This window comes from Parasteatoda tepidariorum, chromosome 4 (genome assembly GCF_982258835.1).
Source record: "Parasteatoda tepidariorum strain Cologne lab strain chromosome 4, Ptep-v5.0, whole genome shotgun sequence".
Classification (NCBI taxonomy): Eukaryota; Metazoa; Arthropoda; class Arachnida; order Araneae; family Theridiidae; genus Parasteatoda; species Parasteatoda tepidariorum.
Window position 1 is genome coordinate 102,811,449 of NC_141758.1, and position 25,266 is coordinate 102,836,714.

General features: G+C 29.0%; 1 protein-coding gene across 2 annotated transcripts in view; it reads right to left on the reverse strand.

Annotated features, from left to right (window-relative positions):
• LOC107452498 (patatin-like phospholipase domain-containing protein 4) overlaps positions 1-25,266 on the reverse strand; it is a 73,511-nt gene that overhangs the window by 28,222 nt on the left and 20,023 nt on the right. The window contains exon 1 of one of the 2 annotated variants that reach the window (XM_043052259.3): positions 23,561-23,916. The exons of the other annotated variant lie outside the window; for it this stretch is intronic. Coding sequence (XP_042908193.2) covers positions 23,561-23,762 — 202 coding nt within the window. The 5' untranslated portion in view covers positions 23,763-23,916. Of the gene's footprint in view, positions 1-23,560; positions 23,917-25,266 lie in introns of those variants that run through there. 2 annotated transcript variants of the gene reach the window in all.

Sequence of the window (25,266 nt, forward strand, 5' to 3'; positions counted from 1 at the left end):
TATTTATATAAGGGTCTGTTGACCTTTTAAATGATTCATTGTATTTGGCGTATGGGCCTATTGGCCTAGGCCGCTGTATATATATTAAATTAGTAGTCGTAAACCCAAATTTTGGGTCGGCTGTTCAACGACGGTTATAAATTAAAATGAAATCGACACAGGAAAAAATGTAAATAAATAAAATAATCTACAAAAATAAATAAATAAAATAATCTTTCAAGGATAGCGCAAAAATGAAACAAAGTAATAGCATTTCTATACTCAATTAAGTTACATTAAACTACTAGAAAAAGATTCATTTTATATTTAATAAAACTTCGAATAGAATGTTCTGAACCTTGAGCATCGGTAATTTTTCAACCGCACTGTAATTAATTTTTGTAACGGGCAACCATTTGACCTCGTGCGTTTAAAAAAAATGACATCAAAGCAAGAGTTAAACGTTAAGTTCGACAACCTGCATTTGTTTCATCTCTTCAAAAAAGTAACATAGATAATACGGATTTGTTTACCATTTGATAATATTTTATCTACATAGGTTTAGTTTGGACTTGCTTTCACGATCAAGGTTTCAGTTTCTAAAATAAAAAAAAGAAAGAATTTCACAGTATTTTGCTTGCAGTAGCATTTAGAAATGTTTAATAAGCAAAAAAAAAAAAAATATTGCATTAAGGGACATGACAGAATTTGCTAGACTTAGCTTGCTTTTTGACCGTAAGCAGAATTATTAAACATAAGTTAAAAATTGATATCCTGCATAATAAATCTATTAATACAGTATGCATCCATATAAATAACTAACTATAAAAAAATAACTAAAATTCTTTGAATAGATATTTTCAAATTTAGAATAAATAGATTTTAAAATAAATTCTTAGACAAAGATAAGCTAAATACAGACTAGACTAAAAATAAGTTAAATAAGCACAATAACGTACTTTGCCTTTTTGTAATAAGACATATTTTTTTTTTTCAAAAACAAGTTAAAGATGTCTGGTGCCGGTTTTAAAAGTTAAGATTCAGATTAAATCTTATCTTTTAGTTATATGGTCGTGTTTTTTACTTTTTTGTCTGAGATTAATTCGGACTTTTTTGTGAGAGGTCTGTTTTTGCGGAATTTTCAAAAAACCTACCCATAATTTAGTAAACTAGTGGGCTGTGCCCCCTGCTCGCTAACGCTCGCCAACCCCCAAAAATTGCTACGCAATCTTATATGGTTTGCTTCGCAAACCAAGCTCGCTTCGCTCGCTAGTAACTTAGGTACATTGCAAATGCACAAAAATTTAAGAATTCAAAACAATCATTCAAATCCATATCACAACTTTTTTTTTAAAAAAAATTACATCTTTTTAGTAAATACTTAATATTTTATATAATTATTTTAATAAAGTCATTAAAATAAATTTGAATTTAAATAAATGTCATGTAATTCGTTAAACCTATTAGAAATGTGCTATAGTATAAAATCTTAAGATAAAATTTCTAAAACTAATATCTCTTTAAAAAGGTTAAAATTTTGGCTATAATTAAGCCTATTAAAAATTGAAATAAGTGAATTGCAATGGAAAAACATTGAATTTCGGAAGAAATCTCACTTGGTGAGAATGCTCTCTCTTGTAAAAAAATACAAAATAAACTGACCTCAAATAAAACTCCAAGGACTTCGAATCAAATAATTAATGAAACTACTATCACGTTTAATATAAAAGAAAGATTTATTATCTAAACAATAAAATTACAGCATCGCAGTTCCAAAAAACAAATCTCACACTCTCTCAAAAAAACAATTTACCTTCTAATTAGTCACCATAGCAACCACAAAACTCTTCTCGTTACCATCTATAAACTGATATATAATAAATAAATTATTTAACAAAAAATACGATGCGCATAAGCACATAATATTTTACACTCTGGTTATTTCAGTTTCCGTTTTTATAAGCGCTATACGTTGAGCCATCTAATATAGATTTAGCATGTGACATTTTTAGCGGCAATCATTGGCTGATTTTCTAGCGTTGCCATTCGGGGAGTTGTAATGAGGCCATTTTTTATCGCCGTGTAAGAGAAATATATATATAGATATGAGAAAATGAGGTCCTATTTTTAGACAAATACACAAAAATCACGTCTTTCAGAAAATTAAAAAATATTTTTGCGTACCATTTTTGCATATATACAAATGCGACTTACTTCATAAACATAAAAGTGGCTTTCAGTATCAAAAACAACTATGAGAACTAAAAATGAGTAACACAGAGATGAACAGTGCGCAAAATAATAAAGATATCACCTTTTGTGGGGCAAGAAAATTTAAAAATGTATTTTTCAAAATTTAAAGTTGTTAATTACAACTAGCTTAGCTTAAAAGATAAAAGGACCGAGACCTGGTTGGTAGGGCGTTTAGCATATGTCAAAGAGGTCGTGAGTTCAATCCCCACCGGCTGAAGACTCCCAGTGTAGTAAATGGTGACTCTTGCTAGTTAAATCTGTCGGGTCGCAAAGTCCTCCGTGTTCCCATTACAAATCAATACCTCTGGGGGCACACTGAATTGGCGATTGATCGTTTTTTGGTTCAGGTCAAAATTACGATCTGTGGATGAATAATTGGGTCCACCCAATAAACGGGCTGTGACGTGTGTGTGGTTGAAGTAGTATTTTTAGCCATAGATGACGCGTCTGAAAAACAAGACGCATTCCCTCTACCTTGAATTCGCTTGATTTCACTAAGCAGACATGCTGGTATTGGCAAGTGACATTAGAAACAACAACAAAAGATAAAAAATATTAAAATTTTAATGGTTTCTATTATTGTGTGTATTGTAAGTACTTTTAACTGTTAAGTATCAGAAATATGTACTTCCTTTAAAGAAGCATGCCATATTTTTTCTCGGTGGATTTGAATATTTTACCATCAAAATATGGAGCGTAACCATTTGGAATATATACATATATATACACATATATACATCGAAAAGTTTTTGCACACGGTATTAAATTTGATTATCCAAAGATAACCAGACTTAATATTGTTCGCAAAAATTTAATATTTTTATAACATATGTTATATCTAAAAAATACTGAAACGAATTCTTACGCAACTTTAAACTATGTATTTTTCAATAAAAAATACAAAATTTGAGAGAAATCTGTTTATTAGGTTCTAAACTATAAAATTTCAAAAAAGAAAAAAAAGCCTATAATTCTATTTCGTAAGAATAATTTGTTCAAATTTTATATTTTGACATTTAAAATTAAATAGCTGAAAATGATGTAAAATGATGTCTTTCATGCAATAGTAAATTTTTTCGATTTTCAATGGAATTAAACATTAAATTTAAAAAAAAAATTACATGGAATTATATCTTTGGATAACCGAATTTTGTAGTAAATATAATTTAATATATATATAGTTTTCAATTAAAAAAAGTTTCAATAATAGGGGCTTAAAAGGGAGGGGGAAATTTTTTTTTTCCTCAACCAAAATATGTTTATCAAACAAAAATGAATCTTGTGCGGCTAGACAACTTTTATTTGTTTCTTATCTTTTTTACTAAAATTAAAACGAACACAAAGAGCTAATGATATAATTTTCAAAATCTTGTTTCTTATGTTCTGAGCACCTATTTACATTAGTTTGATAATAACTGTAGTTGAAAAATGAAATATCAAATATCCAACTTATGATGGCCATGCCCTTCTCCATATCCTCTGACGAGGTTCCTGCAAAATAACCTTCCAAACACCAGAGGGAAAAAGGAAAAGATGAAGACCTAGAAAATGATGGTTAAATAGAGTAAAGAAGTGGTTAAAGGACTGGGCAGTTAACGGATGGAGAAATAAAGCATAAAATAGATGGGGTAAACTAACTGAGACGGCATTGGTCGGTAACAGAAGAAGTGCTCTAGAGTGAAAAGTTTAAAAACAAATCGAATTTTTCTAAAACTTTTATTGGAACTTAACATTATGATCATTTTCTCACCTTTTATGAATCTGTTATAGTTACTTGTATGTATTGGTAGACAAAATTCTTTCACTTCTAATTAATGAAAATATTAAGTCATTACTTTACTAAGAAGTCAAAGAACGTGTGAAAAAATTATTTCCACTTAAAAAAATTATATATTAATTATATAAAAATTAATTACGTAAAAATTATTTATGAAATTTTTAAATACATTTGTGAAATTGCGCTAATTATATTAGTAGTTGGAAGGTATGTGTGTCGCCTTTAGCAGTTAGAAAATAAAATTGTTTGTGTAGTAATTAGTAGTAATTCATTACAGTTACAAAATTCTTTCATTCTAATTAATGAAAATATTAAGTCATTACTTTACTAAGAAGTTAAAGACCAATTGAAAAAATTGTTTCCACTTAAAAAAATTATATATTAAGGAAAAATTATATATTAAGGAAAGATTATTAATTATATAAAGATTAATTGCATGAAAGTTATTAAAAAAAAAAGAAATTGATACAGTACTAAAAATTATTAATGAAATTATTAAATGCATTTGAAAAACTACGCTAATTTAGTAGTTGTTGGAAGGTATGTGTGTCGCCTTTAGAAGTTAGAAAATAAAATTGTTTGTGTAGTAATTAGCAGTAATTAACTACAGCCTTTAAAGCTAAGTGACCAGTTTAATCACATCATTAATGATTCTAGAGTGACCAGTAACAACAAAAATGAGCTCACGCTTTCTCTTTACTATGATCCATTCCGTGGTATAAGAGACGAATTGACCCCATTGTGTTCTTTCTTGGCCACATTTCGGCCTACTTCAAGTTATGTCCATAATGAAACATAACTGTCCACTCTTCATTTCACTTCCTGTTTTTACTACTTGGCTAAGAGACATTTGTGAGGAATTCGAATGATTGGAGAGGTTCTAGAAAGATTTCAAATAACTACTCTTCATTTCATTCACTCACTTTTCCCGCGCCATCCAAGATTTTGGGTTAAATTTCTGACTTTTTGTGGTTATCTCGATATTTTTTTTAATTTTTGGCTTTTGATGATAGAGCCAGATTTCAGAATTTTATCAAATATATGAAATATTTGAGTCAAACCCCGCTATAGTGAACCTTCTAGGAGCCGAAATTTCTGTTCACTATAAGCGGGAGTTCACTATATCCGTTCCGCAAACAATTTTAACTAATAATTCCAAACACCTTTTTATTAATACATTATTTAAATAAATGACCCATAAAATGAAATACAAAAACTACTGAAAAATAATACGTAGTAAAGAAAAATGTGTTAACTTGCTTTTATTTTTTGTTACTCTTCGTCTTGTGTACAAAAAAAAAATTAGTGATCTTTAGCTGATGCAGGGAAAAATTTGTCCATACATCTGCAAGCGTTCAGGGATGAAAAAGTGTGATAAAAGAAGCAAACAAGAGAAAATACTTATTGCTACATTCCATTCCATAAATGGTTTCAAAATGAGTACAAGTATTTATTTTAAAGTAGACATTTCAAAATTATTTTTTAAAAAAACGAAAAATCAGTCGAAGACAGAAAAAAGTTCTTAATATCCAACTTCCTCACTTTTTTAGTTCACTATATTCACAAAAAATAACATTATACGTGCATAGCAAGGCACGGGACCGAACATTTCGTTCACTATATCCGGGAGTTCACTATAAGCCGTGTTCACTATAGCGGGTTTTGACTGTATATCAAATAGATCAAATCAAATATAATAACATAAATTTTACAAAGATTCAAGTATCAATGTTTCTCGAAGGAAAAAAAAAACAGCATTTAACAGAACCTTTAAAAAAGGGTGGAGAATAAGGGTCTTGCTTCATCAAATCAAGAAAAAATAGTGCTTAATGACTTTTAAAATTTTCATGGATTTTTTTCAGTAAACATTTAAAACAATGACGTAAAGCGGTTAGTAATTTTGGATTCATAATTTAATAATGCGCATGTGTCTGATTTTAGATTTTCAAAATTTTCTTTCATGATTGTACTTTAAAACGATGAAAACCGTGATAATGCTTAAAAAATTATTTTAACACAGCATTTTTAGAACTGTCATTATTTGAATAATCATTGGCCAAAAATCAGCATTCTTTGATAAACAGTTATATACTGTAATAATTTTTCTTTTTTTTAATGACCACCCGATTGACACTCGTCATTCAGGTATCAGTTGTAGATTTGTTGGTCACTCTTTCAGGAGCACCCTATTAGGTGGGCCAAAGTTGCTCCCACAGTAAGGACAGATAGTACAGAAATGAAAGAACATCTTTGCATTGTCAGTCCGGGATTCGAGCCTTGGACCTTTCTGGTGTGAGGTCAGCTCCCTGACCACTACACAGACAGGTCGGCATTTACTGAAATATAGAAAGGATTACTTTTCGTCATTTTGTTACTGTTGATTGACTGTGAATTGACGTAATATGCGAACGGATATATATTAATATAAATTACAAACGACAAATTTTCAAAAATCTAAAAACAGAAAAAATGTATAACAAGATGCCTGATTAATAATAATACTTAAGTACCTTTCTAAAAATGATGATGGCAAAATTATACAAACATAACTTAGTCTTAAAAATACTGTTGAATTTAATAAAGTCCGCTATTTATTTTCTATACTTATTGGTCCTGTATTTTAGATGTATTTAAAGGTATCCCCAATTAGAGTAAATATACATTATCAATTTATTGGTGAAATTTAAATGGAAGTATGATTAAAAGTATCTTTTATTATTTATTTAGCAAATTTAAACGGAAATTACACATCGAAAAGCAAAATTAATGGTATAATAGTACTTATACGTATAGGAGAAACATAAAAAATTGCCCTTCTATTTTTGACGCCAATGATGATTAGCTACATTTGGTAATAGCTAGGTTTTAATTGAAATGGAAAATTAAAGTATATTCCAAAAAGCAAAATTAATGAAGAAAAGGAGTTTACTTTTTAAGCGGAACCGTAAAAAATTACCATACTATTGCTATTTCGGTAATAAGTAAAAGTTAAAAAAATAAGTTGCACACTAAAAAGAAAAATTAACGAAAAAATAGTACAAATTCTTTTCAGAGAAGCGTAAAAAATCAAACTATTATAGATGCCAATGAAGATTAATTTATTTTTTGTAATAAAAAAAAATATGTTGTGTACTATTAAGTAAAATTAATAGAGTAATTGGAACTGAATAGTTTAGGAAAAACGGCCATATTGTTATTGATGCTATTGAAACTTAATTCATTTTGGTAATCATTACTAATTGACATTATGAAATCCACTTTCGTTTGAACGAAATGGGTCGTTATATCGAGTGTCGACGACTATACTTCTCTCCCACTTTAAGGAGCATCGAAAATCTCTCTGACCTCAATTGAAGGAAAAGTTCTATTGAAAAGAATTTGATAATCGGAACTCCAAAAGTCTATCAGGTTAAACTATTTTCTGCTTATGACGTGTTTGAAAGATCTCAAAGTTACACCAACAATACGATACAATTCATCATTATTTCAAAAGAAAAAGAATTCAAAATTGGAATAAGTCACGAATAAAGCTCGAAGACAATGGACAAAATTATGCTGCACAATACTCCTGTTCTAAGCTTGAATAATCAGCGAAGCCTGAACAGTTAAGAAAAAAAAAAGAGCAAAAAAGAAAGGATTGCTTATAAATTTGTAGGTATTCTACAGTAAAAAAATATCATATTTCTAATTTTTAAAATTATATTATCTTTTCCCCTTTATAGCGGTGCACTAGGCGTTCTACTCTTTGTTAAAATTTGTACGCAGTTGGCGTAGCTAGATTTTTCAAGAAAAAATAAGCACCTCTAAAGTATTTTTTAAGCACTCAAAAATTATTTTCAATCACTTTCCAAAAAAAATCATAGGATCTGTGCAGCAATGAAAATTATTTTTTTCTCCATCGCTTAAAGTTCTTGATTTATAGACATAAAAATCAATAAAATTTAAAAACATTTTCAGAAACTTTATGTAATTATGATAAAATAACTAGTTTCTGATAAATATTGAAGAGAAAATTGTGAAAATCATGCCTTTTTTGCAATTTAGAACGACTATTGATACAGCAAAGAAAAAATCTATTTTTAAAGGATAGAAAATTAAGCACTTTTTACAAACCCCGAATAAAAAAAGCACCTTTTTGAAAAACGAGAATCAAAAATAAGCACCTTTAAGCACTTTTCTTTTTTCGGAAAATGGAAGCAGGAAATTTTCAGGTTATAGGACTCAGTGCCGTAGCGAGCTTAAATCGCGCCCGGGGCACAATACCTTTTTAGCGCCCCCCCCCATTCGAAAACCATCTAATATTATAAGTAAAATATACTTGCAAAGTAATAAATAAATAAAGTAAAATAAATAAAGTCATAGGCTCAAGCTAGGCATTAAATTTGAGACAAAAAATGTAGTTGAGAAAACAAGACTAGATTTTGAAATGTATATGATCATCTAGAATTAGTTCAAAAAATACCTATTATTTATTTTACATATTTATAAAGAAATATTTTAAACACGCAGTTTTAAAACAATAAAAAAGTAAATATTTATTATCTCTAAGGAGATACATATATTTAATAATATGATTATAATACATTAATAAAACTAATTACTATGTTATAAATTTTCCACTTTTGATGAAGTTGATCATTTCAAATTTTTTCATACCCTATTCACTGAATAATAGAATCGTCGAGTAGATGTAGTAAGTAATCTTATTTGTTTTATTACTAACCAAGAATGCCTTGAACTTGAAAGGTAGCAACATACACTAAAATTTAAATATACACTAAAATTTATGCTAACATTAAACTTATAACATTTAATAACATTTCATTTTTATTCCAATCAGAGCGCGATGACAATGACGCAAAACTGAAAAATACAGGCACAAAATAACTTAAACGTTAATATTTCGGGTATTTACCTAACTTGTAGCGGAATTCCACAACCTGTCGCAAGTGTCACGGATATGTACAGTCACGGAAAAAAGTATCCGGAAAGTAACAAATAAAGAATCATTTATTTTTTGAAACAGATAATTCTCAGGTACAGAACAAATACGGCGTTTGTGTCCTTTCCTAGAAACAGCAAAACGCTGTATTTGTTGTGTGTCTGAGAAGTATCTATATTAAAAAATAGACCATCTTTTAGTTGTTATTTTCGGGATACTTTTTTCCGTGACTTTACATATAAGTACATTTGAGTGCTATTGTTATCGTTTTAAAATAACAAGCGTAAGCTACATTGCGTTTATAGAAACAAAAATAAATAGTGTTCTGAAAGAAAGAATGTTTGTACACTGTACAAACATACAAACACTTTGTACACTGATGCTTGTACTTTGTACACTGCAAATATTTGGAGATAATATATGTAACCACACAGCGTAGATGCCATAAGGAAGTGCTGACATACACAGGTCGAGTCAGCCCTGCCATTCGAAAAGACGTGTCATTTCTATTATGAATATATTATTACAATTTGATTAGTGTTCCTTTTTATTTACGAATTACATTTATTATATTTCACCGGCACTAAATTTAAAATATATTTTCCAAAAATAAATTATAATAAAAATAAAATTCATCCAACAATTTTTTTTGTTTTGCTGACCATTTGGCGCCCCTGTGTGTGTAGCGCCCGGGGCATGATGCCCCCCCCCCTTGCTCCCCCCTCGCTACGCCACTGATAGGACTCAATCATAATGGTTTCAAAGAGGTGACCTCAAATATGTCAATTAATTAGTGTAGACCATATTTTAAGTTACAAAATCAGTACTTTCTCTGAATACAGTACTTTCAGTACTTTCTTCAGTACAGTACTTTTTCTTTTCAACGTATTCGGATTTCTAACTCAAAAAATATAGGGGGTAGTCGCAATCTGTGAAATACGGTCCCAATAGTTTGGTCAGGAGAGCTGTCTAAAGTTTGGACCCCATCATATTAATTTTGCTTTTTGCGTATTTCATATCATCGTATTTCGAAAGCTTTTTCATCGAATTATAATATTTTTTATTTATTTTTGCACACAATTATAAAATTCTTTTGTCCGAAGATATTTCCATGCGGAAAATAACCTTTAATAATTATTTAGTATTTTTTATTAAAATTTATTTAACATGAGTCGACAAAAAAGGTATGTTTATTCAGAGAAAATACGTTTTTGGGTCTGAATTTCGTTAACTTAGGCGCTCATTCATTAGCAAAACTTATTTAGTGTAACAAACATGAGCAACAAACAGGGTAAAATAATGTTGTTGCACTTGAGATAAGAGGAAATAATCAGCGGAGCGTGGAACCATGACATATATTGATAGGAAATCACCACCTTAAAATGAAAGCTTACAAAATGGCATATTAGTGAGGGTCAAGATTGAAAATTGTGTTATCCTTAAAAAAAAAAATAATAATAAATAAATAAAAGAATAAAAAAAGGAGGGGAGTTATGGAAGCAAATTGATAAAGTTGATGTCTCCAAACATTAAAGTTTAAGTAAATTCGTCGTTAATATATATCTTATGAAAAATATATTAAAGTTTGACCTATAAATGTTGTGTAGCTAGCAAATTATTTGTTGCGCAATTTGCAATCCATTTCTTGCATAATTTGCAATCCATTTCTTGCATAATTTAAAATCTATTCGCCACATAACTTAAAATCTATTCGTCACATAACTTGCAATTTATTTGTTGCATAACTAGCAATCTATTTCTTTCATAACTTGCTATTTGTTGCATAATTTGCAATCTATTTCTTGCATAACTTGCAATCTATTTCTCGCATAACTTGCTATCTATTTCTCGCATAACTTGCAATCCATTTCTCGCACAACTTGCTCTTTGTTTCATAACTTGCAATCTACTTGTTTCATAGCTTGCAATCTATTTATTTCATAACTCGCGATCTATTAGTTTCATTATTAACAATCTATTTCTTGCAGAGCTTGCAATCTATGTTTTATAACTTGCAATCTAGTTCATTATGCAACAAATAGATTTAAGATCTATTTGCTGCATAATTTTTAGTATATTCTTTGCAATCTATTTATTGCATAATTTGCAATATACTTGTTGTATGATTTGCAGTTTATTTGATGGATAACTCGCTATCAGTTTGTTGCATAATTAGCAATCTGTTTGATGAGTTACTAGCAATTTTTATTGCATATTATTGTTGCATAACTTACAAACTGTTGTGTAACTCACAATCAGTTTGTTGCATTACTTTATTTTAAAAGTGTCTCATGTGGATCGTTTTATTTCGAAACAAAAGATTAAAATTAAAAATTAAGGAAGGTCTTTGAAAAACAACAATTACAGAATCATTTGATTAGAAAATTGTTTTTTTAAAATTCCATTTAAAGCATTATTTTATACTTAAAAATGTCTTCTTTTTTTTTGCGGCAATTTTTTCTACAGCAACAGAATGTAAAATAGGCAAAATTTTCAAACTCAATCTCAGAAATTGCACACAAAAAACAAAAACAATATGAGTGTTGATTTTCATTTTTATTTTAACAATCAGGCTGGTCTTTCAAGACTTGTGTCTTCATATGAAAAAAGCTTTTTAGTGAATGATACACTATTTTTATAACTGTTATGAGTTTGTAGTTATATAAAAACTCTTATGTGAGATTTTTCCATTTTTAGAAAACGACCTTCATACTTTTTATGAAAATCCTGCAAAATGTCAAATTCAAGATTTTTGGAGAAATGTTAGTGATTCAGATTTTTTTTTTATTTTTGAAAAGTTACTCCCACCCTGTGTCGTTTGGGATAGTAAAAATATGCAAAAATAAAGAATTATTCATTAATTTAAATCTGTGCAGGAAATTCTCAAAAAAATGTTGAGATTTTTTAAAACTCTTGTAATTTTTATTTTAATATTTATGTTGTTTGTTAGAAACTCCAGACAATTCTTTTCAATAACGAAGAATGCTTAGTTTAAAAGAAAGAACTTCGCTTTAAATTTAATCTAATCAAGCTGGAACCTTTCTTAATTTCTTCAGTTTAAGTGTCTGACACTAAGGCAAACCTATAATTCTAAACTACGTGCACCATCTTGTCGCAAAGAATTATCTGGGCTATAGAATGGAAAAATAACTTGCATATTTCAAAAGTTAGCAAACTATTTTTAAAAAATGAATTGAAGATTTTGCGAAATTTTTCAATTAAGAGGAAAATTATCAACATCAAAGAAATAATTCTAAATTTTTGCAAATTTTTATGAGCTTAAATAAATGCTTTGAAGTAACTTTATAGAAATCAAAAACGTATTTTAAAAAAATACTTTTTATTTTTAGAAAACTGTGGCGTTTCTTTCTATTGGTGATTTGCATCCTTTTCAGAATTAACATAGAGGGCGCTGGCTGAAGATAAGTTCAACTTGACCTAACAATCATGAATAACCTAACCATTGAAAATTCACAGCAAATATGAAAATAGCACAAACAAGTGCTATTTTATATAACGACAAAGCCTTCGAAGAACAACATATACAAGAAAAAAATACAACTAAGTACATGACATGAACAAAATTATCATATTATCTTTAATTCTTAAGATGCAAAATCTTTGAAAATAATTGGATTTAAAATTTGCACAATGTGCATGAATTGCACATTGCGCAAATGCTTGCTTTAACAAAAGATAATCGTAAAAATCTTAATCTCGGTAAATTCATGTAAAAACTCGAAAACGAGAAAAAAGAAATAAAAAGCTGTAGAGTGGATTGAAATAATTGTATGTCAACATTATCGCTTCTTATCCTTGTGTCAAAATAAATAAATAAAAAAGTTTCTTTTCTTGTTATTTCTTTTTGACTATAAGTGAGAGTTCGCGAAACGCATACTAAATGCACAAACTTTAAAAATAAATTTTACGTAACTTCCCCTTATTTCTGTATTTCATTAGTTAGCTATCTTAGCAATTCCTAAATAAGTAAATAGAGTATATAAAAACAAATCACGCACGTTATGTGTAAATTTCCTTGAAGAATTTGTTTTATATTATTATTAAATACAGGTTTTTATTATTATTATAATTTCTTTGCACGAAAAAGAAAAGAAGCTATAAACGTAATAAAAGAAATCCTACTTGGACCGGAAAGCTGCTTTAGTTTTAACTTCCTGAAATTTAGTGTCCAATAAAATTGGTTGCAATTTTATCACTAAAGAAAAAATAATTTATGATATTTATTGTTTAATTGCCTTTGCAAAGCAAGTGTCTATGTAAAAATATTATGGAGGAATAAAATGTATGGAGGAATATTTTAGTCAGCCTACCTAGGGATAAACCTTTTGATTTTTTTTCAGTCGGCTTTAGTTTTATATATATATATATATATATATATATATATATATATATATATATATATATATATATATATATATATATATATATATATATATATATATATATATATATTTTTTTTTTTTTTTTTTTTTTTTTTTTTTTTTAAATTAACAAGGTGGTCGACTACAAAAATATTTTGCGAACGACGAATTCCTTTTCGCTTTTCTGTGTCAAAGTTGCATTAAAAAAAATTAAGTCGGCCTATTAATATCGGTGATCGATGTTTTATTTTTGGTCGAGCTTGGTTCCTGATCATTTCTTCTTCAAATAGCCGACTGAAGAAACTATTTAACCATTAATATTTTTTTCTGCTTCTTAGGTCTATATTGTAATAATTTTCCTTCATTTTTTTTTTTTTAACCATGAATTATGCGTCATAATTTCGTTCGCTTCCGCATTTAGTTGGATTAATGCGCGTGAGCCGAACTTCTGTATAAATATAATTTTATGCTTTCACGAATTTGATTTTTATAAAGGGATCGGTTTTTCGTCGTAAGTAAACTACGCTATAACTAAAAATAGTCTATTTAACGTTAATTCTTCAAAGCACATTGATTTTTGATTTATTGAGAATACAAAGTATTTTTTTATTGTTTACTGTGTATTGATGCATTACGTCTACACAAACATTTTTGAAGTTAAGTAATTACAAGGGGAAAATTCAGGAGTTTCAAACGAGACATTTTTTATTATCAAAAGTATTATAACGTTTAAAATAAATTATAAAAAAAGTGCTAATAAAATATGAAACAATTAAAAATCTCTGAGGTTCTCTAAATTGACCATTAGTTGGGTTTAAAGCGAAATTGAGTCGGGTAATTTAGCATTTTGCCCCCCAAAATCTATCTTTTGCTACGGCCCTGCTATAGTGGGTTAGGTTTCCTGACCAAAATTGAAGAAATACACTATGAAATTATCTTCGAATATGCAAAAAATGCTGAAAATTAAAATTTATTAATTTTAATGTGCAATAATTAAATAAAAATAAAAAATGCAACTTAATTAAAATTCTTTCAAAAAATATATATTTTATGGCATTTCTGAATTCACTTTCATCTAAGTTGCTTATTTGTAACTAAAATTCACATTTTTTGCTATTATTTACAGCTAATTAGGTCTCAAGAGGATACTTAATAACGTACATTAATTTTAACTAACTATATTTTTCCAATAAATACAAAACGTAATTGGGTACTTGCAACTCGAGAAGAAGAATAAGTGTTTTGCCTAATCACGTGGTTGGGCATGGCGGGTTAACCTTAGAGCAATTATGATAAGTTTATTATAACGCTCAATAGATTTTCGGATCAGATTTAATTGGATACCTGTAAGCAACGTCACGTGTGTGCGTCGAACCTGATTGGCTTCTGAATCATTGCCTAAATAAATGTCACTATTTACCCTCGATGACGTCGTTATCAAGTATCCAATTAACTCTTCGCGTGTATATAACCAGGCAAAGAAGTAAACTCCATAAAGTAATTTAGCAGACAACAGAGTTTTATTCTAAAATTTTCCTTAATAAAATTAATTTTCTTTACACGCGATCATCGCCTTACACTTTAACCACATTTTATTAGAGATTTGGTATAAATTTTCGGATTCAATAGTTCCGAACCACCTCCTACACTGATTTTGACTTCTAACGTTTTTAAAATATAACATCTTATATTTTATATATCCAAATAATTCCCCAAACAACTCGTGTATTTCGTATAATACGATACAGATACGAAATTTTGCAAAAAAATTTTAGTTTTGGAGCAACAAATTCAAAACATACTTCTCTCTATCTTTTTTTTTATGACCAATGTTTTATCAAAGAAATTAATTTAAGCAATTTTACAAGCATAAACTTATCGTATTTTACAAAATTTATCGGGCGAAAGTGTATACATGCTGTAAAACGATTTATAAATTCAATTGAAAATTATAGAAGTCATCGTGGTTTCGCAGAACAGAAAAGTTCTTAAAAATGTTATTCATATGCTAGAAGCTCGGCAATAGTTAGAGAATCCTATTGTACCTCATGGACTTATTCAAATTAGGACTTCATTTTCGTCGGACTTCACTTTTTACACCTTATAAATATATAAAACATATGAACTGGCACCACTTAATAAAATGTTCTGCTCACTTTTGTTTAGACTTCATAATTATTCTAAGACCGTTTCAAGCGGAGTTGAATATCCGACAAGGTCAGCTGACATGAAGGTCAATTAAAAGCTTAAGGTTATTTAACTGCATTCAGTTTTTTTCCCCTTTGTCTATAATGGGGTCAGATACAAAGTGAGAACTAAATCATAACTGTTCTAAGATGCGATTATTTTGAGTTTAGTTAATTGTTCCTGCATCAAAAATAATCGTCTGCTTTTGAATAACTTCAAACGATTTTCTCCCACAGTATGCTACAGTGAAAGAACGGTTAAGGAAAAAAAGATCTACGAATTGCTATCTTTTGTGCGGAAAAGGGATTTCTTTCACGGATTAGTCGATAGGTTAACTATCAGATAAAGGAATTATTTTACCTTATTTATACCTATTTAATTTGGGAAAATTTTAGAAATGATCACTTTCTTATCTTGGCAGTCTATTTTTGGAGTGAGTAAAAGTTGAGAATATAAATCGATATTATCCTTAAATATTTTTAAATTGTTTCTAAAACTTATAAAGGTAAAACCTATTTTTATTCAAAAATTACCTTTTTAAAAAAGTACTTTTAAAAATACATGTTTAAATATTAATTTAATAATTAAATGTGTATAAATGATAAAATGGCGAAAATTGGCTGATAAAGTATGATACGTGCGATAAAGTGTTTCATTTATTTTCTGGTCATTCTATAGAAAGCTAAATGAAAAACCAGATAAACATGAAATGAAGCAGGCATTCTAAAGAACGCCAAATAAAAAATCGGATAAATATGAAATACTTCAGGCGCTCTACAGAATATCGATTTAATAAAAAAAAAATTTTTTTTTGAAGACATTTATTTAATTTTTAGAACTATCGATAAAAATGATGCAGACTCCCTTTGTTTTTTTTCCCCTTAATCAAAACAATAAAAACACATTTCTTATTATTATCAATGATGCTAGTAATAAAAGTTACAATAATCGCTAATAATAATTCATAAACAAATAATATATCTAAGTTAAAAAAAAAAAGATGGAGACAAGAAAGTATTATATTTCAACAAATTCGATGTGCGATACGACGCTCTATTTAATATATTACTAAACTCAGTGGCTAAACTCAGCCCATAGAGGGCCAAGGCCTACTGTGCCCATCTCAGTTTTCTTGACCTTAGGCTATGGGGTGCAAGAGCAGATGTTCCGGTTAGGTGGTCAGCCAAACGTTGGGCTTGGTACTCCTTTATCGACCCACTGAAGGGATGAAAGCCTGAGTCAACCTTGCCCGGCCCCGAGGATCGAACCCAGGACCTGTGGCACGGGAGCGCGAAGCTCTACCACTCAGCCACCGGGCGTATTTAATATATTAACTTCACGTTAATTAACATTCTAACTTATGTGGAGAAACTTAACTAACACGCCATTTTGCTTAGAAACGATCATCTGGCACTGACGCCATAGGTCACATGTGTGGGTATCCGTGATCTTCTTCGTCTTGAAGTGCAAGTACCCAATTATGCTTAAAATACAAATGATAGTTTTCTGCATATAATACTTTACAAATACTGTAAAAATTACAAGTAACTATAATACTTTACAAATACTGTAAAAATTACAAGTAACTATCTTTCACATTTGAATTGCGTGAAATTTAAAAGTGACCTAAAACGAGATAGTAAGGCTCGTTTAATTGATTGATTTATAACGTGTAATAAATAGGTGCATGAGACTAATGCAACAATACAGTGCCGAACTAAAGGTTAAATCATACTTACGTATTTAAAGTAACGAAATTAAAAGGTGCTAAAAACTATGTCTAACGAAAAATTAATTAGAAGGAGGACGTTGTTACTTACAAAAATGTCAAGGTCACTACAGGGGATAGGAATTTATCTGAATGAACTTCCCTGAGGTAACATTTTTTTTAACAAATGAGAAAAACAAAACCAATGTTAGATATTGAGATATCCGGTCTAATTATAACAACTGAGATATTTTTTTTAAAAAAAATCATGCCCTTTGTCTTTATTCCAACAACATATGAATTGCTACAGTTTCTGGTAAGTACAGATTTTAATTAATTTGCACAAACTGTAAAATTAATTTTTATGATGTAATTTTAAATAAAATTAAATTTTTTTAAGTGCATGAGAACAAGACGTCATCATTGGCGGAGGTTCCGGGGAAGAAGTGTAAATAAGGAACCTAAGCTACGCAGATAGTATAGTTTGTCTACGGTAAGAACTCCCCCTGCCACAAAGTCTGAGGCCGTCTGGTGCTATGGAAATAAGAACAGCGCATTTCAGGGAGGGTAACTCCTCTTCATTTTAGTGCTAACACAATAACTACGATCAAGATTCTACGATACAAATATACAATATGTCTCATTGAACGAAAATAAGCACGTGTAAATATCAGGAAAATTAAAATTCAAATTAATAATGAATATATTAATATCAAACACGAGCACTTGTAATTAGGATAAAAATTAAGATACAAATATAATTAGTCTCGTATTGAAAACATATACATGTGATTAGGAGAGATGTTAGGATACAAATATCCAATAGATTTCTTATGTCTTAAACCGAATACAAACATATATAAATGGGAGGGAAAATACGCAATTCGATAACAAATTATCGAATACAAACACATTTTGAAGGAAAATTAAGATACAAATTTGCAATAAATTTCTTATGTCTTAGATCGAATACAAACACTTGTATCGATATAAGACATAAGAAATTTATTGTAAGATTGTTTCTTAAGGAAAATTAAGATACAAATTTACAATAAATTTCTTATGCCTTATATCGAATACAAACACATTTTGAAGGAAAATTAGGCTACAAATTTGCAATAAATTTCTTATGTCTTATACGAATGCAAACACGTGTAAATGGAAGGAAAATTAAAATACAATTTACAACGAATTTCTTACGTCTTATATCGAATACAAACAGGTGTAAATGGAAGGAAAATTAAGATACACATTTATGATAAATTTCTTATGTCTTATATCGAATGCAAACACGTGTATCGATATAAGACATAAGAAATTTGTTGTAAATTTGTTTCTTAAGGGAAATTAAGCTACAAATTTACAATAAATTTCCTATGTTTTAGATCGAATACAAGCACTTGTATCGATATAAGACATAAGAATTTTATTGTAAGTTTGTTTCTTAAGGAAAATTAAGATACAAATTTACAATAAATTTCTTATGCCTTATATCGAATACAAACGCATTTTAAAGGAAAATTAAGATACAAATTTACAATAAATTTCTTGCATCTTATATAGAATGCAAACACGTGAACATGGGAGGAAAATTAAGATACAAATTTACAACAAATTTCTTTTGTCTTATATAGAATGCAAACACGTGAAAATGGGAGGAAAATTAAGATACAAATTTACAATAAATTTCTTATGTCTTATATCGAATGCAAACACGTGTAAATGGAAGGAAAATTAAGATACACATTTATGATAACTTTCTTATGCCTTATATCGAATACAAACACATTTTGAAGGAAAATTAAGTTACAAATTTACAATAAATTTCTTATGTCTTATATCGAATGCAAACACGTGTAAATGAGAGGAAAATTAAGATACATATTTACAATAAATTTCTTCCGTCTTATATCGAATAAAAACAGGTGTAAATGGAAGGAAAATTAAGATACACATTTATGATAAATTTCTTATGTCTTATATCGAATGCAAACACGTGTAAATGGGAGGGAAATCAAGATGACCTCCAGTAGGAGGAAATAACTACAATGCCAAAAGTGATCAATTAAAAAACATTAACACAGCCTAAAAAGCGGAATTTATCAGATGACCAAACAACATTGAGATAGAAAGACGTCAGACAATTATAATAAAAATGCACGAAAACGAGTAGGCGATCGGAACAGGCGGTTTTTTAATTCACATGATTAGCCATTCAAGACGAAATTTGTTTTTACGCAAGGCCGTTTAGTTTCGGTTTCGAATTACTTTCGTTCTGGATAAGCGAGTAAAACTGGAATTGGGAATCACCATTGTTTGTTTACTTACAGAGAATATTTCAGTATTATTACAGGGTTTACATTTGAAATTTTATATAATCTAATATGTAAGACGATAAAAAAAAAAAGATTTAGATTTATATCTTATTTTTTTCCTTCTTTTAATTCGTGAAGTCGGTAATTTTCCAATTAAATTGATAAATAACTTTAAAATCATTATTTTTTGATAACAATTTACTTGGTTTCCACCAAACTTGATTTATGTAAAATGGAACAAACAAAAAAAAACGATATTTGATGAAATGAATATTAAAAATGAGAGTCACTATTTTTTTTAAGAAATAAACTTAAATTATATATTGGTTCAAATCTTAAGTTAACAGCTAGAAGTTGCAAAGAAATATTAAAATAAACTTTCTGATAATTGCAAGTATGAATCAAAGTTAATAAAAAAAAATATATAGCAATTTCTTAAAACAAATTAATGTAGAAATATTTTTAAAAAAAATGCTATTTAAAATTTTTCCAAAAATAATTTTAGACAGAATAGTTCTTAAAACAAAATTCGGTCATTTGTTGACAAGAACAATTCTCAGATTAGAGAAATAGTTCGCTAAGATTTCGCAAACGTATACAAGAAAAGAAAACGGATCCACAATTAAACAATTTATATATATTTAAAAATCATTAAAAAAACAAAAATAATTCACTTAATTCAACCGATTAAAAAAAACAGCTGAAGAAAAATATATTCCATGAATTTTATAGTAAATAAATCTGAAGAAATTAAGATTATTTCACACTTTTAATCAAAATAATTATTTAGTGCATTTTCCTTAAGTCGTCTTTTTTTAAAAATTTATAATAATTAACTAAATTAACAAACATCTGGATTAACCTGAATAACCACCAGTGTTCCCCCTAGGCATTTTTAAAAGGGTTGCCCGCCCCGCCTGTCTTTTGACCCCTATAAATGCGCCCTCCTAATCTTTTTTATAAAAATAAACCGCCCTCCCTTAAAAGCACTGCCTTTTTATTTTATTTTTACAGGAAAAGGTTTTCTTAAATACCAATTTTGATGCAAAGTCGACTTCGATTTATTTAGCTATTTGTAATTATTTAACTTTAATTTCATTCCTTCATGTTAGTAAGATTTCTCTTACTAAGATTTTACTTAGATTAGATTTAAGTTGTCTAGTCCAAGATTTAGTCCAGTTAAGTTGTCTAGCCTAAGATTTAAGTTAAGTTGTCTAGTCTGAGATTTAAGTTGTCTAGTTATATAAATGAAATTCGCATGACATTCGGTCTCAGAGATATTTACATCTTTTATTTGTACATTAATAAGTTTTTAAATGATTTAAAATTTTACCATTATTTTTTAAATAAATACCTTTTATTTAAAAATTCACCTCTAAATGATTATTTTCTCATAATATTTCGTTTAAAATATTTTAAAAAAAAGCTTTCAAGTTGTTTATCCATTAATTCTTTTTTTAAGTTCACTTTTTCTTTGAAGAAAATTTATATACAGAGATTGTCTTTTAACTTGCCTTTAATTATTTTTCAAAAGTTTCAAATTTTTATGTTATTTTGATAAGGCGAGAGAATTATTGTGGGAAATATATACAAAAAATAGTATTTAAAAATCGAGGATCAAATGCAATAATTTTACAATTTTATTTTATAACCGTCGTTGAACAGCCGACCTAATGTTTTGGATTCGCGACCACTAATGTTCAACTCTGTAGCCTTGTAATTTTGAACCCAATCCAGAAGACAAGGGAACTTTTAGATCAAGTATTGGGAGACATTTGCTTTCGTGGAGGAATTTTTTAGACTTAACAAGCTCGCATTTGCCTTACATGGAGAGGAAGACCACGAGAACATCTCACGGTTTGCTTGACAGCAAAAAGGGGCTCTAACCCATGATCCGTTTACCACTGAGGATATTTTAGGTCAGCACTGTGGTCGATGCAAGCCGGATGCTGATTCGTATCGACCAGCCATTGCTGGGGATTCGAACCTGGTTCACCCGGCGAAAGCTCTATCCCCTAAGCCAGTGTTTCCCAAACTTATGGCTTTTGTTAACCCTTTCTAAATTTTTCGTAACGCTGTGTACCACTAATAAAAAAATGAATGTATTTTTTTTTTTTAGAAACATTTTTCTTTTTGGTACAAGATTTTGTAGATACTAACCAGTGATCCATATTCTATGTTAGTAATAAATATTATATTTTATAAAAATAATCAAAATAAGTAGAATTTATTACAAACCTTTACTATAAAGAAATTGCATAAAAGTTAAAAATCACAACTATCTGTTGACATCACCTACTAATTATTAGCTGTTAACTCTGCAAAAAATAGAAAATAGAAAAATACGCAATCGTAAATTTTCATGGCTAGCTTTGTTTTTAAATAAAATTTTTTGAAAATAAACTGTTCCCGTATCGCTGGGTGTACACGTACCACACTTTGGGAAACACTGCCCTAAGCCATCGAGGCTCTTCAAAATGCAGTTATTACATAATATTGCACATTTTGATTAATTTTAACGGTAGTAAGTGAGTGCGCTTCCTGGCAGAATCTACCTTTTCTGCGAGGAAGCACCCAGCCCTTTTTTATCCCTAGGGAGAACTCTTTAATCACTGCCCGGTATTTACTACATTGATGTAAATTTAAGAGCCATTGCCCAATATTCCATACACTCATGGTTTTCCCAATCAGACATTATTAATAATAACTAAATAATCCGGCTAAAGTAAAATTTGTGTTTCATAAAAATTGCTTTATTGAATAAAGAAAAGGTTATTTTTCTTTTTCATCAACTCGAAATATTTTCGAAACGAAAAAAAAAAAAAAAAAATGAAGAAAGAAAGCTAGGAAGAAATAATATGCTGTTTCTTTCCTTGCAATTTACGTTATCTATAGCAAAAAATATATTAAATTACAATCTTTAAACGATCAGGGAATCATTTAGATATCTCAGAATCAAGAAAATCTAAATAATATCAAGATAAAATACACTACAAATACATTTAAAGAGCAAAATCGTAATAGTTAACATTAATAATAGTTAGTACAGTCAAGTGTAAATAGGGATCTTAAATTTATAACAGGACTTTCTCGGTTTGGTAGATTCTTTTTCAGTTTGACAAGTAACATTCTGTCTGAAATTTTCCTGTTTTTCCAGATTTTTCAAACTTATCAGGAATCAATTTTTTCACGATATTTTCCTAAATTTACTAACTAGGTAGTAAAATATTATGGGGTATAAAATCAATAACTCAAATTTATACTTAAAGCTTAATGTAATTAGACTTTTTTTTTACACCAATATTACAATATTATTTTTAGCAAAACTATATTAATAAACGGGACAATTTTTTTTTGCTGTTTAAATGCGTTTTGTTCTTACGCACAAAAAAAAAAACTAAACTTGAAAAAAAAAAAAACTTTTAAAATGAATGAATTTCCTATTTACATGTTGCGTTTAAAAATTTAAAATTTGCATTAGGGAAAACATTTTTTTTTTCTGTAGAAATTTCAAAAATATAGTCTAAATCGAAATATTTTTTCTTTCACATAGAAATTAAATATTTTCCTGGCTGAGGTATCTGAATATTTCCCTCACTTTAGGATATAAAACAGCGTCAACAAAATTCCAGCTTATCAACGAAATTTTAAATATCTTCGACTTTGAAATCATAAATTTCTCTTAACTTTTCCATGCATCTGAAAAATGACCCAAATGGAAAAAAAAGGGTTTAAAATAGTATTTAGAAAAAATTCTATTCCTTTCTCAAAAATTTCAAAATTCTTCTTTTTAAATATTTTTTATTCTTCGATTTTACGAGGTAATCCAGATCTCTAGATATCTTGGATTTAGAATAAAGTCTTGTTGTTTTGAACGATAATTTTATAGATTCGAACAAAATTTTAAGAGATCATATTTACATCACATTTAGAACAAAATAATTAAACAAATTTAATTTATTATTCGGACTTTTATTTCTAATTAATAAAATATAAATAAAATTTATATTAACATACCCAAAGGCACATCACATAGAAAAGCACAAGCAACTAAAGCACCCACGGATCCGCCGGATATTTTATTTTTTAGAATTTGAGGACAATATTTTTTGATGCAACTGCACACTCCGACATGGTAAATTCCCAAATATCCACAACCATTCAGAGATAAATTAATCTCATTCACATTCATTGTAAAGTTATTGTTTGATACTTCCATTTCGTCATTTAAAAAAAAAATAAAAAAGTTTTAGTCGCAATTTAAAAAACAGCCGCTAAGAGCGAAATAAAAACAAAGTCACTGAACGATTGCTGACTCTACAAATGCACCGTTCGAAAACGATTTGCGGAGAATGAGGTTAGTCCGCAAGCAGCTGTTTTGTTGTTGAATGAAAGTGACGTAATTCATAATTCTGCGCATGCGCAGTCTTACTTGCGGAGTTCCTATCTTTCTTTTCTCTTTTTTTTTTTCAACCTCTCTCGTTTCCTTTATTTTTCGAAATTGAGTTTCAATACATAGCATAAAAATTATTTCGTTGCTTTATTATTTGAGAAAAGATTAAAAAGAAAAAGAAAAAAAAAACCCGAAGATATCACAATATTTTTTAGTTAGTGACAATGAAGACTAACTCACGAAAACCAAAGTAACTATTTTTTAATCACATGTTTTTATTAAATGCTGCGAAAGCAATTGGAATAAAAACGAAATAACTCCTACCTTAAAATCTTCTGTTTTATTTGAAAAGTAAATAATCGCAAAATGCCTGAAAAAAAATTTAAAAAATTAAAATTATGTCATATTTCCAAAATAAATTTTCCCCACAAAGTTAGTCCCGCAGTGGACTGATCGCTAAGACAAAGTTCCCAGAAGATCACCGAAGTCAAGCATCACTGGCTGTGGTCAGTGTACGAGTGGGAGACCACTTGGATCAGTCTGCGTAGGGACCGAGGGTGTGCGGTATGGGTCCTCGTTAAACTGTGCTACCGCAAAGTGCTCGACTTCGCGTGCAGGTCGTTGGGCTGCCGAAGCGGGGGTGCCATCCCCTTTGCAGAGGATCAAAATTGTGATGGCTTGTCTTCGGATCATCCTCAGGGATGTTTCCCAGACCGTCGCCAATAGCCCATTGTGCAGCTCTAGTGCGACGTAAATTAACTACAACAACAAATCCTACAAAGTTACTATGATTTATACTAATTACAAATAAATTACTTAATAAGTAATCACGCAACTTTAGCAGTTTTAAAATCAGTGCTTCCAGAGAAGTAAGGTATTTAATCCCATTTAGTATCGCTATTCAATTTCAGGTTACTGCGAAAAAAAAAAAAAAAAACTCTTGTTCCTAACTAACTAACATTTCTTTTCTTATTTTTTCTTAAAAAAAATTTCAAAATTGGGGTACTTATTGTAAACAAAAATGTATGCGAATTTTTAAAATTTCACTGACAGACATAGAGTGTTAAAATGTGTACTCAAATATGCGATTTGCAGTTTTTTCACTATACAACTCTAGCAAATAGAAAAGTAAAAACGTCTAAAAAAACAATGCTTTTATTTTCAATAAAAATAGAAAAGAAATAAGGAAAAGAAAAGATAAACAAAAAGGAGAAACCAAAGCAAGGAAATAAAGAAGAAAGGGAAGAAAAAAAATCGTTCTCTAGAATAGCATTCTACAGAACGAATTCCTTTCGCTTAAAAGTTAAAAAGGTATCTTAATACTTTAAAA